This window comes from Antedon mediterranea, chromosome 6, assembly GCF_964355755.1.
Source record: "Antedon mediterranea chromosome 6, ecAntMedi1.1, whole genome shotgun sequence".
Taxonomy (NCBI): domain Eukaryota; kingdom Metazoa; phylum Echinodermata; class Crinoidea; order Comatulida; family Antedonidae; genus Antedon; species Antedon mediterranea.
In genome coordinates, this window is record NC_092675.1 from 10,126,206 (window position 1) to 10,145,955 (window position 19,750).

A 19,750-nucleotide genomic window follows, 5' to 3' on the forward strand; every position below is an offset into this window, starting at 1 on the left:
TTGAAATAGTAAAGTACATGTAACGATACACTACGAAATTTATATTTTGTATAATTATCAATTAATACAAACGTTGAGAAGCAACTGTCAGTAATAAAGTTTTTATTTGTATATGTATATTTATATGTGTTTATATATCCAGCAGTAGAGCCACCCACAGTCACAGTAATAAATGTTCTTTGTATATGTGTTTATATACAGTAACCACATTCACAGTAAGGAATATTTCGATTCAAATGGCGACCAAAAATGGTTAATACGTATTTACAATATTGTCAAAGTATTGCAATACTATATCTCAGTTGTAAGTTTATTCTCCAAGGGCCCATCAATTTACCTACTTGTGTTAAACCAAGGGCTCATAAAATTACCTACAAACTGGTAGTCTGAGAGATTGGAATGTTCCATTCATAGCAAATCAATAGTAATACAGTAGTGGATAACTATTATATATGTGACATATGTGGCATATTCAGCAAAAACTTTTTTTTTTCAGGGGAAAATAAATTTGTAATTGTTATGCAGTAGTATCTATTCATTTTGATTGCCTACTGTACTCATTATCAATAATATAAATTTAATATCAATACCAAGTGAACAACATGTACTGTTTAAGACAACTAAACAAGTTCAGTGTAAATAATAGGCCTAATATTTTGATTACATTACATGAGGATGTCTGGTTTGTGTCAGCAGTCGGTGGCTTCAGTTTATTGCGAGAACCTGGACAGGCTTTTTGGGATGGTGTTGAGGGATGAAAGTCATCCTGTGAATTCCGTTTTAGGCAGTCTCAGGAGTGCTCGTAGTGGAAGATTGCGATCCGCGGCTGCTGACACAAACCGATATCTTTTCTCCTTTCTGCCCACAGGTATCAGGAGACATCAGCGACATTCAACCAGATGAGCACCATGAAATAATACTATGTAATATGTTCTTGTTGTGAGTTTTTAATATTGGTATTGTTGTATTGTCATGTTATTTTATATATTGTAATTATGATGTATTTGAAGACGAGCAATGTAAATTTTCTCCTTGTGGGAACGAATAAAGATTATACTTGATACTTGATACTTGATACATGTTGCCCGCGAGAGACGACGAGTAGGTCCGATTATAGTTCCATGGTTTCGACATAGATTTGTGTAATAGTGCCCTCTATCTTTTCATGATCTAGGCCTACCAAAGATATATCACAAGAATGAGTATTCCGCGATTTTTGCATGAGAAATTTGTAACAGAGAGCTCCAGTGAGTGATGCCCGCCCTCATAAGGGCGGATGTATACATACTAAATAAGACTTGATTTAATAGACATGATACATGTCACATTAAATAGAATTATGATGATAGTTTTTGCAATTGTAAACTATTTTATAATACATATTTATTAACAAACTAGTGTTTATTCACTTTTACAGACAATTATTTACTAACATGCTAAGTTGGGCCTACTTACTGTTGTAGGCCTAGGCCTAGGGGATTACGGTCGCAATGCAATACTGTATAAAGATTTGATGTAAATTAGATATAAATATTCGGCTATACCGTACGTAAATTATTATTGCAATACTGTATAAAGATTTGATGTAAATGAGATATAAAGATTCGGCAATACCGTACGTAAATTATTAATGCAGTACTGTATAAAGATTCGATAGTATGTAAATGAGATATAAATATACGGCAATACCGTACGTAAATTATTAATGCAATACTGTATAAAGACTCGATAGTATGTAAATGAGATATAAAGATTCGGCAATACCTTAATAGTACGTAAATTATTATTGCAATACTGTAAAAAGATTCTATGAGATACAAGGATTCAGCAATACCGTACGTAAATTATTAATGCAATACTGTATAAGGATTCGATAGTAAATGAGATATAAATATTCGGCAATACCGTACGTAAATTATTATATTGCAATACTGTAAAAAGATTCGATAGTATGTAAATGAGATATAAAGATTCGGCAATACCGTACGTAAATTATTATTGCAATACTGTATGAAGATTCGATAGTATGTAAATGAGATATAAATATTCGGCAATACCGTACGTAAATTATTATATTGCAATACTGTAAAAAGATTCGATAGTATGTAAATGAGATATAAAGATTCGGCAATACCGTACGTAAATTATTATTGCAATACTGTATGAAGATTCGATAGTATGTAAATGAGATATAAATATTCGCCAATACCGTACGTAAATTATTAATGCAATACTGTATAAAGATTCGATAGGAGAGTGCTCAAGAAACGTCGGGTCAAGAGGATAAAATAAACAAATAAATAAATAGTACGTAATAAATGAGACATAGAGGTTCAATAGTATGTAGATTATGATGCAAACGTAAATTATTAATGATTCGATAATATATAATGTAAATATATTTAGTTAGTTATTAATATTAAAATACAAATAAAATATACATTAATTTATCCGCAGGCAAACTTAATTATTATAGAAATATAAAGATTCGATAGTACATGATTTGGCTTATATTTATTTGTTTGACCATACACACAGCTGTAACTCAACTCGCCATAGGCCATGGCGTTGACAACGACAATCAAAGATTAAAGCGCACATGGCGTTCCATACAAATGACGATATTAAACTGGCGGCCGCTTTGGTTGGCGGCCGCTTCGACCATACTCCGGCCTAGGTAGGCCACCACATGTCAGTTGTCATTTTAAGAAGCATGCAGAGAGTGATGCAGCTTGGCCCATCCATTACATTAACTTTTTGTGTAAGCCTTGACCTGGTAGGTTATACTAGGCTGGCCTAAGTAATAAAAATGACAGATTATTGACTTAAGCGTTGTAATTTAAGCCTACTAACTAGAGGCCTAAGCTAGCCTATCTATATATAGGTAGGCCTAGGCCTGGGATATGACCGGTTGGGCCGCCGACAAGTTGAGCCGCCGGTAATTTCTATGAAACGCCCAGTGCGTCTTTTACGACATTTCGCGTAGTGATAGAGGGGTGTCCTAGTACATAAGTTCATGGTCTTTAGGTTTATTGTGTCATGAAAATAAATAATAATTACATACTACAATTTTGTCGGTTTGAACCGCCATAACAACACAGCAAAGGAAAGTAGTAATATTTAATAATTTAATTGTTTTTAATCTTTCAAGGTAAAAATGCAGTGCACTCCATAATATTTTTCTCGCGTAAAATCACGTTGTCTCTCATGACTAATAGAGTATTGATACTCTTCGAATGAGGTTAAATAATTATTGTTTTTTATCTACTATCTTTTAATAATAATATCATATTTTATTGAATTTTACAATGTTAATACACAAAATATTTTACTAAAAAACGGTGATTTTATGCAATTATTTTACCGAAAAATGGAGTAGGCCTAGTTCATACAACTGCCGCCTAAGGGGGCAACATGTTTACGTCATTTTTGGCTAAAAACGATCATTTTCGGTCATGTTTTAGGCCTTATATTTTGGAATCTACAAGTCAGATATTCATAATTATTTCTCTTTAATTATAATATTTAATAATATATACTAAAAACCGTGATATATAAACTTTGGAATATACATCGTTATATCTAATAATTAATATAAATAGAACTTCTATTAAATAGAAACGAGCACCGGCGAAAGTAAGCATTTGGCGTTTCATAGAAAATAACGTTTTTCTGGCGGCGGCTCAACTTGTCGGCGGCTCAACTTGGCCTAATCCCTAGGCCTAGCTAAGCTAGTAGGCCCTCCTTCCTACCTAGCCTAGACAGGTAGGCCTAGGCCTACTAGGCATAGTACTACTAGGCTAGGTAGGCCTAGAAATATAGGCTAGGCCTACCTACTAGCAAGGCATACATGATGAGGCTAGGCCTAGATTAGAGTAGTGAGTAGCAGTGGTAGTGGGTTGGGTAGCCATACCTGCCAACATTTAAGACTTCCAAATCGGTAGTTATGTAATGTATTAGTAGGATGATTGAATGACACCACCTTGGCCGCCTGCTTGCCCCCCGGAGGGGCCTTCGGCCCTCGAAAAAATTTGTTTTCTGACATTTAAACAAAGAGATTTTGGGACCGTTATCGTTAACGATTCGGCCCACTTTTGGGCCGAAACATCCCCCTTTGTGGGCCGAAACGTCTCACTTTAGACCAAATTCATATTAATTTTTTTTGGTATTTATCAAGTTTTTAAAGGTGTTTTAACAATCCGTATTTTATTGATATCGACAATGTTGATATAATATATATAATATTTAATAAATTACTAAAAAAACGTAAATTTACATTCAATTTATTACTTCGAAAACCTTGTTTATTTCGTGCATTTGCCAAGCGGCCAACAGAGGGCGTAACTTGTTTACATCGTTAACGTGACTAAAAAATGATCATTTTTGACAATGTTTTCAAAATGTCTTTATAGTCTCGGGCCGAATCGTCCCAGGGCCGAATCGTCCCGGGCCGAATCGTCTCAGGGCCGTATCGTCTCAGGGCCGAATCTTCCCGTTACCGTTATCATTACGATAATTTCAGACATAATGGGCCTACACACCAGCTTGATCTTCTGTAAAGGCAGTGTGAAAAAAATTCTAGCTAGTTCAAGAAACATTATTTTAATATACTAACTACTGTAGGCTTTATACCGCATTTTATTCCTGATTTTAATTACAAAAAACCCATTTAAAACAAAATACTATCTGATCCTCCACCAGGTACACCCGCGCAATTTGTTGTAATACTAATACACACAGTACACCACAGCGAGTCTCTATCTTCCGGCCCCTCGCTCGACTTCCGGTTGACTTTCAACAATGATGGCGATTTGACGTGATAGGCTGATAAAATATATAAGATATAGGCTAGATCGTGTTAATTTCGGATAGCATAATAGGATTCATAGGGGATTCGAGATGAAAGGAAGTAGAGCTTATTGGCTTGAGCTAACTATTATATATAGGCTAATGTAAGTCGGCGATATTATCACTATTCTGTAGTAGTATATAATAATCCTTTTTAAAAAGTTAAGGTTCGACTTTGTTTACATTGATAGGCCTAGAAAACATTTAATTTATTTTATTAGTATATCTAATTAAGGCGCAATTTAATAAACATTATAATAGGCCTACGTATATACAAATTGACTGCTAATACTAATTTAGAAGCACGACGAAAACTCATCCAGCTGTATCCACTAAACAATGAAAATTAATATTTTTAATCAATTTATTTTGTTTAATCAATTAATTTGTTTCATTTTAATTTAGGAAATCAAGGATGATACGACTGATGAAGAGTCTGGGACTAGGCCTATGTCATAGACGACAGCCTTTCTTCAAAGTTAGAATCAATAAACAAATGTGTATGTTGCTGCAATATCAATCCTCATACATTCAAAAGATTCGTCTAATTCAAAGTTTAAAGGATAATAACAATGTACCAAATGAGATTTTACAGAAAGCTTGCTTTGCTCTTTTCTTTAACTTCAAACCATTAGTAGCAGAAAAACAAGGCGGTGGATACTGTATACCCTGGAAACGATTCAATGGTGTGCTAGAGGTTTATCTTCATTTTTTACTTATTTATATATTCAGGTATAATTTCTTCAAGTCCCATTCCCTACGTTTTTTAGATCACAAACTACATTTAATATAAAAATATACTCTATGGTCTTATTACGACAACCTTTTTCGTCTTTAAATGGTTAAAAATGTGAAAAATAAGTTGATTCTAATAATTATAGCGGCCCGCTATAAATTCCAGCATACATTGCGCATGAATTGATATTTTAGTTTTTCTTCTGTGATTCACCTACTTTCGTTCGATCGAACGAAACTGTTGTTTACCAGCTAGGCCTACAAAACTAAGCCTAGCTAGGCTAGGCCAAAAGACTGCCCACGAGAGGACATTCATCGCAACCTACTTGTAGTGCATTGTTTCTCTCTTATCATAAATTACAATAAAATGTACATTTAAGACAAGGAATGACCTGGTTTAATGTTTTTAAAGTAATAAATGCATTATTACAAAACGTCACAAATTGTAGGGAATGAGTCTTATAGCATCTAACAATCAACCAAAGGCTTAAACCAAGAAGTTGTTTGTGATAAAATAAACTTCTAGTATTTTGAATGGAGCGAAGATAGCTATGAATAAATCATGTTTGACAAATCCAGTAAAGAAACATCACATTCATGATTTATTTATTATCTACAATCCTACAAAATGCGCTTATTCACGGATGCTAGCTATGATTTTGATCGGCAAGTTGCGCCGTACTTACCAAAAAATAATTCCTCTAGATACAATGATGAGTGTAGAGACTACGGTGAGTAAAGATATTATGGTCAAATACAAAATAAATTAAGATTATTTTATCGCAATCAAAATAAAACGCAAAATTCAAACAATTGCATCTGTCCCACCCTGACTAACCCCTATTGTCGAGATTTAATTAGTAATCGATTTTAACCTCTTGTTAATTATTTGATTTGACTGTTATAATGTTATATCAATCAATTTTTTATAAATGAGAAATCTTGTGATTTTATTTATTAACAGACATTTCAAAACTTCTCAGGGGCCTTCAACTTGTGCTTCTAACTACCGATTCATGTACTGGTAACAACACAGTGAATACACCTGATGAAGTGTCATTTGCAATTAATATACCAAGTGATAAAACACTGGAAAATGAGGAATTAACAGTGTTTGCAACAGAAATGCGTAAAGCAATGTTTATAATGTCACAAAGAGATACAGATGCTTTAGTGCAGGTATGACGAATTAAGAATAACATTTTTTTTCTAATTAATCAATCTTTTTACCTCCGCCTAGACGGTTATATTTTTGTCTGAGATGTGTGTTTGTTTATTAGCGGGATAACATCAAAACTTACAGAAGGACCTTTACCAAATTTAACCACAGATAGATTATGTATTTTACGGATGACTCAATTTGGACCAGGTTCCCAATTCTGGACCACTTTTTAATATTTTACTAATTTTAGGCCATAGTAAAAACTACAAGACAGATCTTTCTCATGATTCTCTTAAAGGAGATTGCAACTCTTGTGATTGTTCTTGTTATGTTACCAAAATTACCTTGTGTCGACATTTTTTTTTGCCTGTCAGTTGCGTTCAGTTTCTTGGAGTGCTTATGTCGACAAAGTTGAGTTTCATGTCGATATAAGGGCACCTTAACATATATAGTTATTTTAAAATGGAAAAATAGAATGAATTTGCTTTCACTGCTGTGATTTGATATTGTAAAATACATTCAATTTGCAGGGATATGGTTTACTTAAATGGCACTCAGTGAATAACTTCTGTCCAAACTGTGGAACAAAGACAAATTCAGATGTTGTTGGTAGTAAACGTAAATGTGAAGCATGTACACAGGTGAACTATCCAAAGGTAAATATCACTACATACAAAATCACCAATATCTGAATATCATTGGTAACATACCGTATTTATTTGAATAAACACCCCGGGGCGTTTATTGTTAAAGAGGGTGTTGGTGGGAGGCGTTTATTTTTTTGGTGTAATATGTGTAATTAAATAAATTTTCCCTAGATATATAAAAATACAAAACAATTAATATCAAGAAGTGCTAAAATACAATAAAAATACATGTAAATTGTATATCATGGAAGTCAATGAATTGTACTTTTTTTATTACAGATGGCACCTATTATTATAACGTTGGTTACAGATGAAGACAAATGTTTAGTTATCAGACAGCCAACATTTCCACGTGGTATGTTTAGTGCATTAGCTGGTTTCTGTGAGATAGGTAAGTGTATCACTGCACAAAAAAACATTATTTTCAGAACGCACAATTTACATAGACAAGCGGTCTGGTAATAAAAATATAGAATCTATGTTAAATAAATCATTTTGTTTGACAAATTCAAAAGAAATTACTCATATTCTTTAGCTGATTTATTTATTATCTACAATCCTACAAAATGCATTTATTCACACGGATAGAATCTATGTTATTCCTTATGACCATTTACACACAACATGGACGGGCGATTTCCCTCATGATACAGATTCTATGTGGGATAAGCTATGTGGTTGTCAGCTTACCGTTACCGCTCATCTGTGTAAATTGGCCTTATGTGCACTACATGGTTTTAGTAATTACTACGCCACTGTTAATTTGTGTCAGCCTGAAATTTTATTTTAATTTCAGATTAATTAATATTGCAAGATGTAGCTAGAAACACAATTATGATATATCTTCTTTTTTTTTCTGATTTTGTAGGAGAAACGCTAGAAATGAGCACACGCCGTGAAGTGGCCGAGGAGGTTGGGTTAATAGTACAACATGTACAGTATCAGCAATCTCAACATTGGCCGTTCCCAAACAGTGGTCTGATGCTAGGATGCTATGCAACAATTAAACCAGACACAGCACATAAGGTAGGAATCTTGGAATTTTCAGGGACCATATTAGAATAACTCAAATGTATCTACATACTGTAATTGGGTGTATCTTTGTTAGGGATTAGGCCAAGTTGAGCCGCCGACAAGTTGAGCCGCCGCCAGAAAAACGTTATTTTCTATGAAACGCCAAATGCTTACTTTCGCCGGTGCTCGTTTCTATTTAATAGAAGTTCTATTTATATTAATTATTAGATATAACGATGTATATTCCAAAGTTTATATATCACGGTTTTTAGTATATATTATTAAATATTATAATTAAAGAGAAATAATTATGAATATCTGACTTGTAGATTCCAAAATATAAGGCCTAAAACATGACCGAAAATGATCGTTTTTAGCCAAAAATGACGTAAACATGTTGCCCCCTTAGGCGGCAGTTGTATGAACTAGGCCTACTCCATTTTTCGGTAAAATAATTGCATAAAATCACCGTTTTTTAGTAAAATATTTTGTGTATTAACATTGTAAAATTCAATAAAATATGATATTATTATTAAAAGATAGTAGATAAAAAACAATAATTATTTAACCTCATTCGAAGAGTATCAATACTCTATTAGTCATGAGAGACAACGTGATTTTACGCGAGAAAAATATTATGGAGTGCACTGCATTTTTACCTTGAAAGATTAAAAACAATTAAATTATTAAATATTACTACTTTCCTTTGCTGTGTTGTTATGGCGGTTCAAACCGACAAAATTGTAGTATGTAATTATTATTTATTTTCATGACACAATAAACCTAAAGACCATGAACTTATGTACTAGGACACCCCTCTATCACTACGCGAAATGTCGTAAAAGACGCACTGGGCGTTTCATAGAAATTACCGGCGGCTCAACTTGTCGGCGGCCCAACCGGTCATATCCCCTTTGTTAGCAGTAATACACCTTTTATTTTATTTATTTTTATTTTATTTTATTCAATCGAAACAAACAGTGATAATTACCGCCACTAAGTAAACAGGTTTGATACAAACAAAGCCAGGACTGTTTAAAGCACCTTAATCGGTCCTAACAATGATCAAGGGCTTCTCTCGTCCAGTGCCCACCTTGACCAGAGGAAAGGCATAAGCCAATACATCTGAGGCAGATACTAGATGCAGGGGCTGCCATAAGAGTCAGCAGTGCTGATTTCAAATGCCTAACTGGACTCCAGCTCCATATACAGCACCCGATATTCCCACATGGTCTCCCATCCAAGCTCTTACCAGGCCCAACGTTGCTTAACTTTTTTAGTTTAAAATTGGGGACAGTGTGTTGTACTACTCATTCATTCAATCCTTTATTTCAGAATTTCTGGTCCATAGAAAGTAACATTATGTAACATTTAACAAAAATAAGGTGCGCTCTCATCTTAGGATGGTATGCAACCTGGAGAGCGTCTTTGTCTTATTATATAAGATCTATTATCATTTCTTTTTCACCCTAATTTAAAATCTACACATCAGGCCATATATCGATTTTCTGCTTTTAACATGTTTGTGTACTTTTGATGTCATACAGATTTAATCAAATAGTAACAGTACAGTGGTGTAACACAGTTTAGGATCCCTCAAAAGTTTTTAGCCTTTCGACATATTTTAATGCCCTTTTATAAAAGCTGTTGGGTTTAGCCAGTGAGCTCTTGTATCCGTTACGCCACTGAAATAGTACATGTCATAAAAGTGTGAAAGCTGAAATGTTTTGATTTCTTATTTTTCAGATGTCCTTGGATGAGAATGAATTAGAGGATGCAAAATGGTTGAGCAGAGATGAGGTTAAATATATACTGCAATCAAATACACGTTCTGAGCCTGCTAAACCATCCATTTGGTTTCCTCCATCATCAGCAATAGCTCATCACCTGATTAAAAATTGGGCATTTGATTCAAAAGCTGATGCATCTAGTTGATGATTAGTTCAATAATGTATCAAATGTTGAGGTTTCCAAAGTATTAAAACTATACCATTTATTATACTGTATTAATAATTTATGAACTTGAACAATAGTTGATACAATTGACACAACAATATAGCATGCATGGTGTCTCTGGTCATCATCTTTTTTGTTATCTTAGGATAGTTCATGTTGTTTGTGTTTAAAGCGCTTAACATTGTATTAGGCGCTATAAAACACAACCATTATTATTTAATTTCTTCAAAGTGGTCTAGAACAATAATATTTTTTATTTGCACAATGAATCCGGTATATTAGATTGTACAGTACTGTAATGAATATCTAGAGCGAGAGAGGTAGGCAGATCTGTGGGTGGAGCAGGAGAAAATTTCATTTTTAAATTTTGTTAAGCAATATTGCTAATCAACTGATTTTTTGCTACACAATTTTAAAAATCTGTAGCAAAAAGGTTGTTTTGTATAGCTTTTTGCTATGCTACACTGGCGAAATTATTCCCTGTGGAGTAGTGCAGCACTGGGTGTGCGTGTTCTCCGCCTTTCACAGCCAAATCATTTTGTCCATTATTATTTGTGATTCTCATATGAAATATTTTTTTCAACCATTATTTTTGGAATATCAATGCAATTCTATTTTGAAACGGCCTATCAACTGTTTTTGTGAATTAAGTCTGTATGTAGTACATATTACATTTTGAAACAGCCTATCAATTGTTTTTTGTCTGCATTTTTTGCTATGTGTACAAACAAATGTAGAAAGTAAGGTAAGCTACTTGCAATTTATTTATACAGTACCATATAAACTTCTTTTTTTTTTATTTTCAAAAAAGATTTCCAAAAACAAACAAGCACCACAAAATACTTATTAATAACAATGGTAAAAAGATAGCAATAATGATGTAAAAAAAAATAGAATAAAGAAATTGTTCAATAAACCAAAAACCATGCAATATATTGTAAATTTGTATTTTTTAAAAGCTATATTTGTCCAGACTACTCACATAAAATTTAATTCATAAATGTAACATTTGGTTAATAAACTGCTTCTTTCAGATTTGTAATCAATTTGTTTTGTATTGTTTAATGAATTGTTTAGTACACAGTACTGTACATGATTGACAACCCACTGCTGCCTCGTAACCAGTGTACCGATATGAAGTTTCTCTAATGCTAAGAAGAAAGAGTACAGTATATGCCCATGCTAAGAAATACCACCACTAGTATGAATGCAAGCAATGATTGCCTTGCTTGTATGGACAGTTTAGTAGTTGTTGATTTGTGACATGTGAAATAACTAAATAACAATTCTTCAAATAATACAGAAAGCAGGTGTCTGGTTGAACAAACAAGTTTATTAATTCAAACACTAATTTACACTGGTTATCATAGAGCAACAGCCTCTATGATGATTATAGATGTAATTGTTATTAATTCAAATCATGAGGAATGTAATCTCTGTCCTTTTTCTACATTACGGAAAGTTATATTTAATAATTGTACATGGCAAGTTTGTACTGTAGAGGGACGAGAAACAATTTAAAATTTCTAATATTGTATAGGAATTATAATTTTCAAAAATAACTTGTCAAAGGTATAGTTATGCAATTTTAAATAATGTTCTGTAAAATCAATTTATAATAAATTAATAATTTTATTTTTAATGTATTATAAACTATGAAATTATTATGCATTGACTGTATTGCAACAATAAAGTACAGTATATTTATCATCATACAGTATTCCAATAAATTGATCAAATGAACTACAGTAATAAAGAATGCATGTTTATAAAATAAAATCATACACATTATTTAATTAAGAACACTAAATATAAGAAAATAACTGAGGAAAACAAAGGAATATATATTAGTGATCATTTGAGAATGAAATGAATAAAAGGAGTGGTTAACGCCACAAAAGAGAAAAAAATACACTTTATATTTATATAAGTTTAATAAATTATTGCAGTTAATTTTAATTTAAACTCATCTAAATAGTATAAATATTTGATGAATATAAATATTAAAAAAAAAAAAACATGACTGAACTTCTTTGGTTCAAAGAAAAGTAACTACAGTACTACCACTCCTGTCTGGTTTTCTGGAAAGGCTGGTATTCAGAATATTTTAAATGGTCAAAAAGAATTTTAGACCTAAAGAAATGTCTGGTTTTGGGACAGTTTCCAGTATCTCGAGATTTGACTGTACTACATACAAGTAACCATGCATTTCAGAAGCTTTAGGCCACGAGAAATAGTCAGTCTTGTCAGCCACCTGTTCGAAATTTTAGCACCCCCATCAAATAGATTTGGTTTTTTTTCCCAAGAAATAAATACCGAGCAGATTGATGGTGACAAAAATAAAACAATCTTTTGTCCCTGTATTTCACAAAACATGGAATCTAATCGGTGATGATAAAGGTATAGGCCAAATAAAAAGCTACCACCACATGGTGAAAGATGAAATTATATCCAAATCATGCATTAACATTTTGAGAAGTGCTGCTGACAAGAACAATATTGTAACATATTTCCCTTGGCCGTATGGTTTAAAAAAAAGTAGATGAACCATTAAGGTACTATTATAGCCTCTGCAATTAAAGCTTAATAACTTTAGGAAAGTATAAGATTAAAAATTTGCATTTCATCCGAATTATTACCCTCAACTTCAAGAACTTGAATAATTTGTTGCGAGTCATCCTGTGAAGTTTCTAAACTAGCTTGACTGGCTTGTTGCAAACCCTCTACAACTGTTTTCAAAAGTGAATTATCATCCAGTTCTTTATCAACACTATTTTCAATAGATGTGCTTGTTGGATTCTTTTTATGTAACAACAGATGCTTCTTTAAGTGCATCAACTGTGAAAATTGTTTATTGCAAATGTCACAGGAGTACGGTTTTTCACCTGTGTGAGTTCTCTCATGGTATTTTAGGTGCCAACGAGTAGAGAACTTGCGATCGCAAAAGCTGCAACTCAATGGTTGTGTTCCTTCATGCTTTTTCATGTGCCTGTTGAGATCAGCCTTACGGGCATACTTTTTTTTACAAATCTTACACACGTGAGGAGTATTACCAGTGTGCATGTTAAGATGAGCTTCCATATCAAATTTTTTAGAAAACATCTTTCCACAAACATCACACATGTGAGGTCGTGCTCCAGTGTGCGATTGTAAATGTACCTTTAGTGGAAAGCTATAAGCAAATGACTTTCCACATACCTCACATCTAAATGGCCTTTTCCCAGAATGAGTTTTGTTATGACGTTTTAGATCATCTGCACGACGAAAACTCTTGCTACATTCTAAACACCGGAAACATTTTTTATCTATGTGCAATAGTTGATGGCGTTTTAGCAACGTGCTTGTCTTAAACACTTTATGACACTGATTGCAATTGTATTTTTGATTGACAGTTGTTTTGCTTTTTCCTTTTTTATGAAATTGTTGATGCTGAAGAACATGAACTTGTGACGCAAACTTGCGGCCACATTGATCACACAAATATTCATTTGATTTTGACCGCGTGCGTATGTCTTTTGTTTGAAGTTCATTGTGGGTTTCACTTTTATCTAAAGATAAATCTTTTTTTTCTTCTTGCAATGTTCCTGGTAATATTTTTATAGATTGCTCATCTTGGATAGAATCTGTATTAGTTTTTTTTGCTTCTGTCTCTAAATGTTGGTCATCATTTGAACTTCCATTAATTACAGATCGGTCTAGAATCATTTTCAATTCACTTTCTATGACGTCATTTAAATCATTCGTAGAACTATTAGTATTACTTAATTCTGTACAATCAATTTTGTTCACACTTAAGGAAGTGGCAATGTCGCTCTGCTCAAATTCAATTATGCTGTGTTTTGTAATATTGTGGTTTCTAAGCAAAGATTTGAAAGGAAATATTTTCTTACATGTTTTGCATTCAAATGTCTCTTTTACAACTTTTCTTGGCCTTCCACGTTTTTTAGGTGGTGCCTGTTTTATCTTACTGTCAGAGCTTCTTTCATGGATTTCTATTTCTTCTTGATCTAACATGTCATTATTTATCTTTCTTGGTCTACCTCTCTTCATATTCGACAACTGTTTTTTTACAGATGGTAGTGATGTTGTTCTTAAATTTTCTTCAGGCCTTTCCTGAACTTTAATATATTTCTCAACAACCTCATCAGCAGTGGATTCATCTCCGTCTGTTCGAAATCTTTTTGGTAATCGAATTGACCTTCGACTTCTGGTAGTGGAGTTTATTGGCAATTTGTCTTCGGTCTTCGAACTTTCTTCAAAACCATCTTTAATTTCTTTGGATTGCAATAAAGGCTCTGCGATTGATTTACTATTTTTCATATTGTTTGATTGAATGTCTTCTTCATATGCATTATCTTCACTTTTATTTTCATTTGATAAATTATTGTTTTCTTTGAAAATATCCACTATTTCTTGAATCTCATCACATGGCTTTGTTTCCATGATAAGCCTGGATGTTTTGATACATGCATGTTTAACTGGTTTGGTTTTAATTCGTTTTGCATGTGTTTCCATATGTCGTACTAAATGAAAAGGTCTCCGAAACCCAACGCCACAAAGCGTGCAAATAAATGGACGTTTACTTTTACTTTCCTTTATGTTTTTACTTCCTTCGTGTTGTTCTTCATGTCTTTCAAAACTTGTTCTATACTTGAATTCCGAGTTACAATATCCACAAACATAGATCAAGCGTGAAAGAATAACTTGCACCTTATGTCCTTCTTCATCATAGGCAATAACCTTCTTTGTCTGAGGTGGTGGTTGGTTCTTCTTGTTTGTTTCTAGATCATTAGTATCTGTATTTAATGATTCTTTTTCTGTAAGAAGATCAATGTCATTCACTTTGTCTTCACCATTTGACTGATTATCTGCTTGTGCATCATCATCACAAATTGCAGATGACATCTCAAGTAAAGCATCTTTTAGATTATCCTTGTCATCTGAATTTTTCTCTTGGACCCTTTCAGTGCATAGGTTTTTGTGCTCTTTCAGCTTCTCCACTGAACTATAAGCATGATAACAATTAACACAGACAAAAATAGAACTGTCTGTTGTTAAAACTTGTGCTCGTTGCTCAATCTCAGCTTTCAGATCTTCAAATTCCTCATCAAAATGGAAAGCAGCATGCGAAGTCACATGCTTTATGAAGCTGGTTTTGTATTTAAATATCCTATCGCAATATTTACAGTTGATGGAATCAGAAACAGGAGAGTCACCGCTACAATTAGGTTGAACTTCTTTGTGTATTAGCAGTTCTTCTTCACCAGCAAACTTTTGTTTACAACCACTACACTTTGATGTGGTTATCACCGGCATACTTTTTTCCTGGATTTCTTGTTTCTCCTTTAAGCTATCTATTCCGACCTGACCTGCAAATGCCATCAAATACTCTAAAGCATCATCTACATTGCCAACCACATCATCTGTGTTTGATTCAATACTACCAACAGCGGCTAGAGATTCAGATGTGTCCATTTCTTTTGAATGTTTAATATGGGTACGTTCATGACGTGTCACTTCATCTTTGTGCATATATTTTCGACCACAGTACTGACAGCTATATGTTTCAGAAGCATGTGTTATTTCATGGCGATCTAGATGACATTTCTGCATAAATTCTTTATAACATAGCTGGCATTGATATGGCTTCACACCAGTATGACGGCGTTCATGATAATTGTAATGCCACTTTGTAATAAAACGTTTTCCGCAATATCTACATTCAAAAGGCTTGTTACCTGTGTGGGATAACACATGTCTTCGTAAGTCACTATTTCTAGCATAAGTTTTACCGCAATGCTCACAGATGAATTTTTTCTGTCCTGTGTGCTGCCATTTGTGGGTCTCCCAGTCCCACTTCTTGGTGAACTTCTTTCCACAAACGTCACAACTGAATGGTTTGTCTTCTTGTTTGACATGAGTAGCAATATGAGACTGCAGACTTACTTTACTTGAATAGTCCTTTCCACATTGCTGACATGTAAACATACCCTTTCCAGAGTGTATGCGTTGATGAACCGTCAATGATCGTTTCCAAGCAAATTTTTTATCGCATTCTTTGCATTGGTAGGGTTTTTCTAATACCGGTTCATGGGAAACATCTTTACACTCCACATTTTCTTTGAAGCCTTCATCAGGTTGATGAAAGACTTGAGTCGAATGAACAGTATTTTGATCTGAAATATGATCACCTTTTTGATCAATAAATACGGAATCCTCCTGTGCTCCTTGCAGATTGTCAATTGTCTCCATATTTTTTTCTTCATTTTGTTGCATGATAACAATTAAGGTTCCCTGAAAGCCATCAGCAACACCACTCATGTCAACTGTGTCCGCCGAGCCACCCTCAAGAACAATAACCTTAAAAATTAAATAGATACTGTAGAATAAAATAGATCAAATAAAAGATACATGTTTAAATGATAAGATGTTGCAAATAGCCAGGCCCATGGTACATGCATGATGGTTGATGGCATTGCTCAACATAATTGTTTTTATCATAAGTGAAATTGATTAGGAAATAATGAAGATTACAAGATCATTGTTAAATGTATTATTCTTGATCCTTAAGCTTAACTGGAAGCTGAGGAAATTCACATTATATCCCATCCAAAAGGACGAGGCAATGAGAGTAAAACATCTTGCTCGAACCCATGCCCATCACATGCTAGTCGCATGTTATCATTACACTCTCTGGTATAAACAGCACCAGCCGCTATTCCCTAACATTGCTTAAAGATGTATTGTCCCTTGAAACACAAAAAAAAAATATAATATATTTAAATTAGCCATATCCAAGTAATATTAAAGTTATTCACTTTAAGTTGAAAAATCGAGCCAAAAACAACAAGTTTACGTAATTAACAGGTAAATTAATTAGATTACATTTCGTCTGGGAAATCGTCGCAAGCGAAAGTAAACAAAGATTTCAAACCATGAGTATGCATTATGCATGATGCTAATTAGGATTGTTTACAACTCGTCACGGTTGAGAAGGTGTTTTCACACAGATCGCGAAGAAGTTTTATGATTATGCATACAGAGTAGCCAAACAAGCGCGTTGCATTATGAGATATGTTTTGATTGAAAACTTTGACTGGAAGTCAAAGTTATTTTTTGAACAAAAAAACATCTGTATTTCGGTTAAATTATTTTTTTTTTCTACTAATTTTTGGTGAAAGTTAATAGCTACTGTATTATGATACTTCAAAATGACCCCCTTTTTTTCAAAATATAACAAAAATTTTTTTTTGGGAATTAGTCAAAGGGACAATACATCTTTAACTTCAGTGATCTGACAGGAACCAGCGTTTCAACACAGTATTTTAAAATAAATACCTGTGAATGTTCATCACCATTATTTGCTGCACCTGCTTGCTGAAGTGCAGCAGCAATCTCATCTTCAACATATACAACAGCTTGGTTGTGGTCAACTTCAATATGTTGTCCTGCTATACCTTCTCCAGTCATACCTGAAATATACAGTGATGACAATTAACAACATCAATAAATCAGGCCGATCTTGACTAAATCGAGACCGATTTTGATCATTTTCTTTAAAAATCGCTGACTAAATGGTATTTAAATGAGGTTTATAAAAAATGTAACAGTTTATTGAGTTGTTATATTGGCCAGATATTGAAGAATGAAATATCTATTTTTATATTAGCTCAATTAAATATACATTGGTATATCTTATAATACAGTAATGCAAATCACGTTCATTTAAACCGTATACAAATTACATTATTTTCTTCGTGTCAAGTCAGACTTGAACTAAAATGAACTGGAATGGAAGATGCGGAAATTCACCACGCGATGGAATGTTTAGGAGGCCTATGAAGAATGTGGTTCGTCGCAATAATACTTAAAAAATACCTATAAAATATGAAAGATATCGTACCGCCACTTTTGAAGTTTTTGTTTGTTGTTATTTAATCAAAATTACTTCACTGTTAAATTAATAATGATCTTGTTCCAATAATAAACGATTAAAATTATTTTTTATGTATAGTCCTGATGCGTAAAAAGTTTTGTTGCTCCTCAAAAACTCTCTTATCATTGGGCAATGTATAGCCTTTGTTACCCAGACGTGTGAAACTCGACTAAAAGCTCGACTTTGAACTGCAGATTTGACTACTTCTTTATGAATCGAATTTGAAGAAATATCTTGAACTAGCACTTTTTAAAGTCAAAGTTTGAACTACTTTTGCTTGCTTTTCCACAAATAAATAAAATGTCAATCTTTTTTATTTTAAATTATTAAAAATTATAAAACCAAACTTTAAATTTATGTTTATATAGTATAAAGATTTACCTTCCCCTATACTCTGAAGAACTTCAGCAGCCCGTTGGTGAGATAAATAATCAACATCATCAACCTGGTGCATTATTTTCATGGACTCATCACGTAAATGAGCTGGTAAGTTTTCTAACAGCATCTCAGCATTTTGATCGTTGTTTGACAGATGTAAAATTTGTTGTTGTCCATCAACGTCGGTCAACACCACCATAGAACTTGAACTATCATCAGCAGGTGCAACTGTTCCGCTGTCCACGACGTGAATGTCCTCTTCCATTTTCTAACACAATTTTTTAACACTGTCACTGTATGTATATAAATAAATTCGTCATCATATTTTTCTCACCATTGTCTAGTTTGGGGGACGTTTTATTCAGGTTTTAAATTAAGGTGCAGGCAGACAGATTTTCTAAGATACCGTACCTTTTTAGCGCCTGTCACGCCACAGAACGAGCTGTATGCCTGCTACTGTAATAAAATAAAACACAGCAATTTGAATACAAATTTACAGAAAAGGTTGACAAAAGTTTGATCCAAAAAACATTGAAAAAGGGTCAGACCAACTTTTTAGTCGCGTGGACGTGACTCTATAGTTCACTATGTCGGTCGGTCTGTCTGTCAGTCCGGTATCACTATCCGTTTTATCGCTTTCTGACCTTATCTTGATATCAGTTTAATCTAGCTAAGTCAATTTTTCACAGTATATTCCTTATGGTCAGGAATCGATGTGGTTATGTTTTCAGGGTGCGCAATAAAAAATTACGCGGTCTACGCACGATTTAACGAAATCACGTTTGTAATCATATCTTCACAACCATGAATCCCAATTAAATAAAATTTGGTACTCATAAATTTGAGGCCATAAATCATCATATGGCAATACAATTACGTGCGTAGCGCATGTAGACGCGCGCTTAAAATTGTCAAAGTTTATTTTCGATGAAATAAGAGTACGTTTCAGGCAATTTTAAGCGTTTACAAAATTGCCATTAGTGCGCAGATTTTTGCGCGCAGTTATTGCGCACTCTTTTTGCCCGATTTCTGTTTTCTTGACTTACTTTTCCACTCGAAATTACGTTATACGAG

The 19,750-nt window shown here is 33.5% G+C and overlaps 2 protein-coding genes across 4 annotated transcripts; one reads left to right on the forward strand and one right to left on the reverse strand.

Annotated features, from left to right (window-relative positions):
• The first annotated feature begins 2,674 nt into the window (after positions 1-2,674).
• On the forward strand, positions 2,675-11,359 carry LOC140051050 (NAD(P)H pyrophosphatase NUDT13, mitochondrial-like). Of its 3 annotated transcripts, none has more exons than XM_072096124.1 (7): positions 2,675-2,776; positions 5,254-5,534; positions 6,548-6,762; positions 7,276-7,401; positions 7,672-7,783; positions 8,261-8,418; positions 10,153-11,331. In XM_072096124.1, exons 2-7 carry the CDS (start codon positions 5,264-5,266, stop codon positions 10,339-10,341), a joined length of 1,071 nt encoding a protein of 356 aa, XP_071952225.1. In that variant the 5' UTR covers positions 2,675-2,776; positions 5,254-5,263; the 3' UTR covers positions 10,342-11,331. The 3 variants fall into 3 exon arrangements, with proteins under 3 accessions (XP_071952225.1, XP_071952227.1, XP_071952226.1); XM_072096126.1 differs by lacking the exon at positions 2,675-2,776 and adding an exon at positions 3,293-3,734 and having other exon boundaries at positions 10,153-11,359; XM_072096125.1 differs by lacking the exon at positions 2,675-2,776 and adding an exon at positions 3,715-3,765 and having other exon boundaries at positions 10,153-11,359.
• A 224-nt stretch (positions 11,360-11,583) lies between these two features.
• On the reverse strand, positions 11,584-19,429 carry LOC140051049 (uncharacterized). The gene is made up of 4 exons (XM_072096122.1): positions 19,088-19,429; positions 18,680-18,969; positions 17,701-17,834; positions 11,584-16,722 (listed from the first exon to the last, which is right to left on the reverse strand). The coding sequence occupies exons 2-4, from the start codon at positions 18,939-18,941 to the stop codon at positions 12,955-12,957; spliced, it is 4,164 nt and encodes a 1,387-aa protein (XP_071952223.1). The 5' UTR covers positions 18,942-18,969; positions 19,088-19,429; the 3' UTR covers positions 11,584-12,954.
• Between the last annotated feature and the right edge of the window lie 321 nt (positions 19,430-19,750).

Excerpts from the sequence above, each read along its gene's own strand:
- LOC140051050 (XM_072096124.1), top strand. The coding sequence starts at position 5,264 with ATGATACGACTGATGAAGAGTCTGGGACTAGGCCTATGTCATAGACGA. Across the intron at positions 7,402-7,671 it reads CACAGGTGAACTATCCAAAG|ATGGCACCTATTATTATAAC; the intron begins GTAAATATCACT and ends TTTTTATTACAG. Across the intron at positions 8,419-10,152 it reads AACCAGACACAGCACATAAG|ATGTCCTTGGATGAGAATGA; the intron begins GTAGGAATCTTG and ends CTTATTTTTCAG.
- LOC140051049 (XM_072096122.1), bottom strand. The coding sequence starts at position 18,941 with ATGGAAGAGGACATTCACGTCGTGGACAGCGGAACAGTTGCACCTGCT. Across the intron at positions 17,835-18,679 it reads TCTTCAGAGTATAGGGGAAG|GTATGACTGGAGAAGGTATA; the intron begins GTAAATCTTTAT and ends TGTATATTTCAG. Across the intron at positions 16,723-17,700 it reads ATGGTGATGAACATTCACAG|GTTATTGTTCTTGAGGGTGG; the intron begins GTATTTATTTTA and ends TTAATTTTTAAG.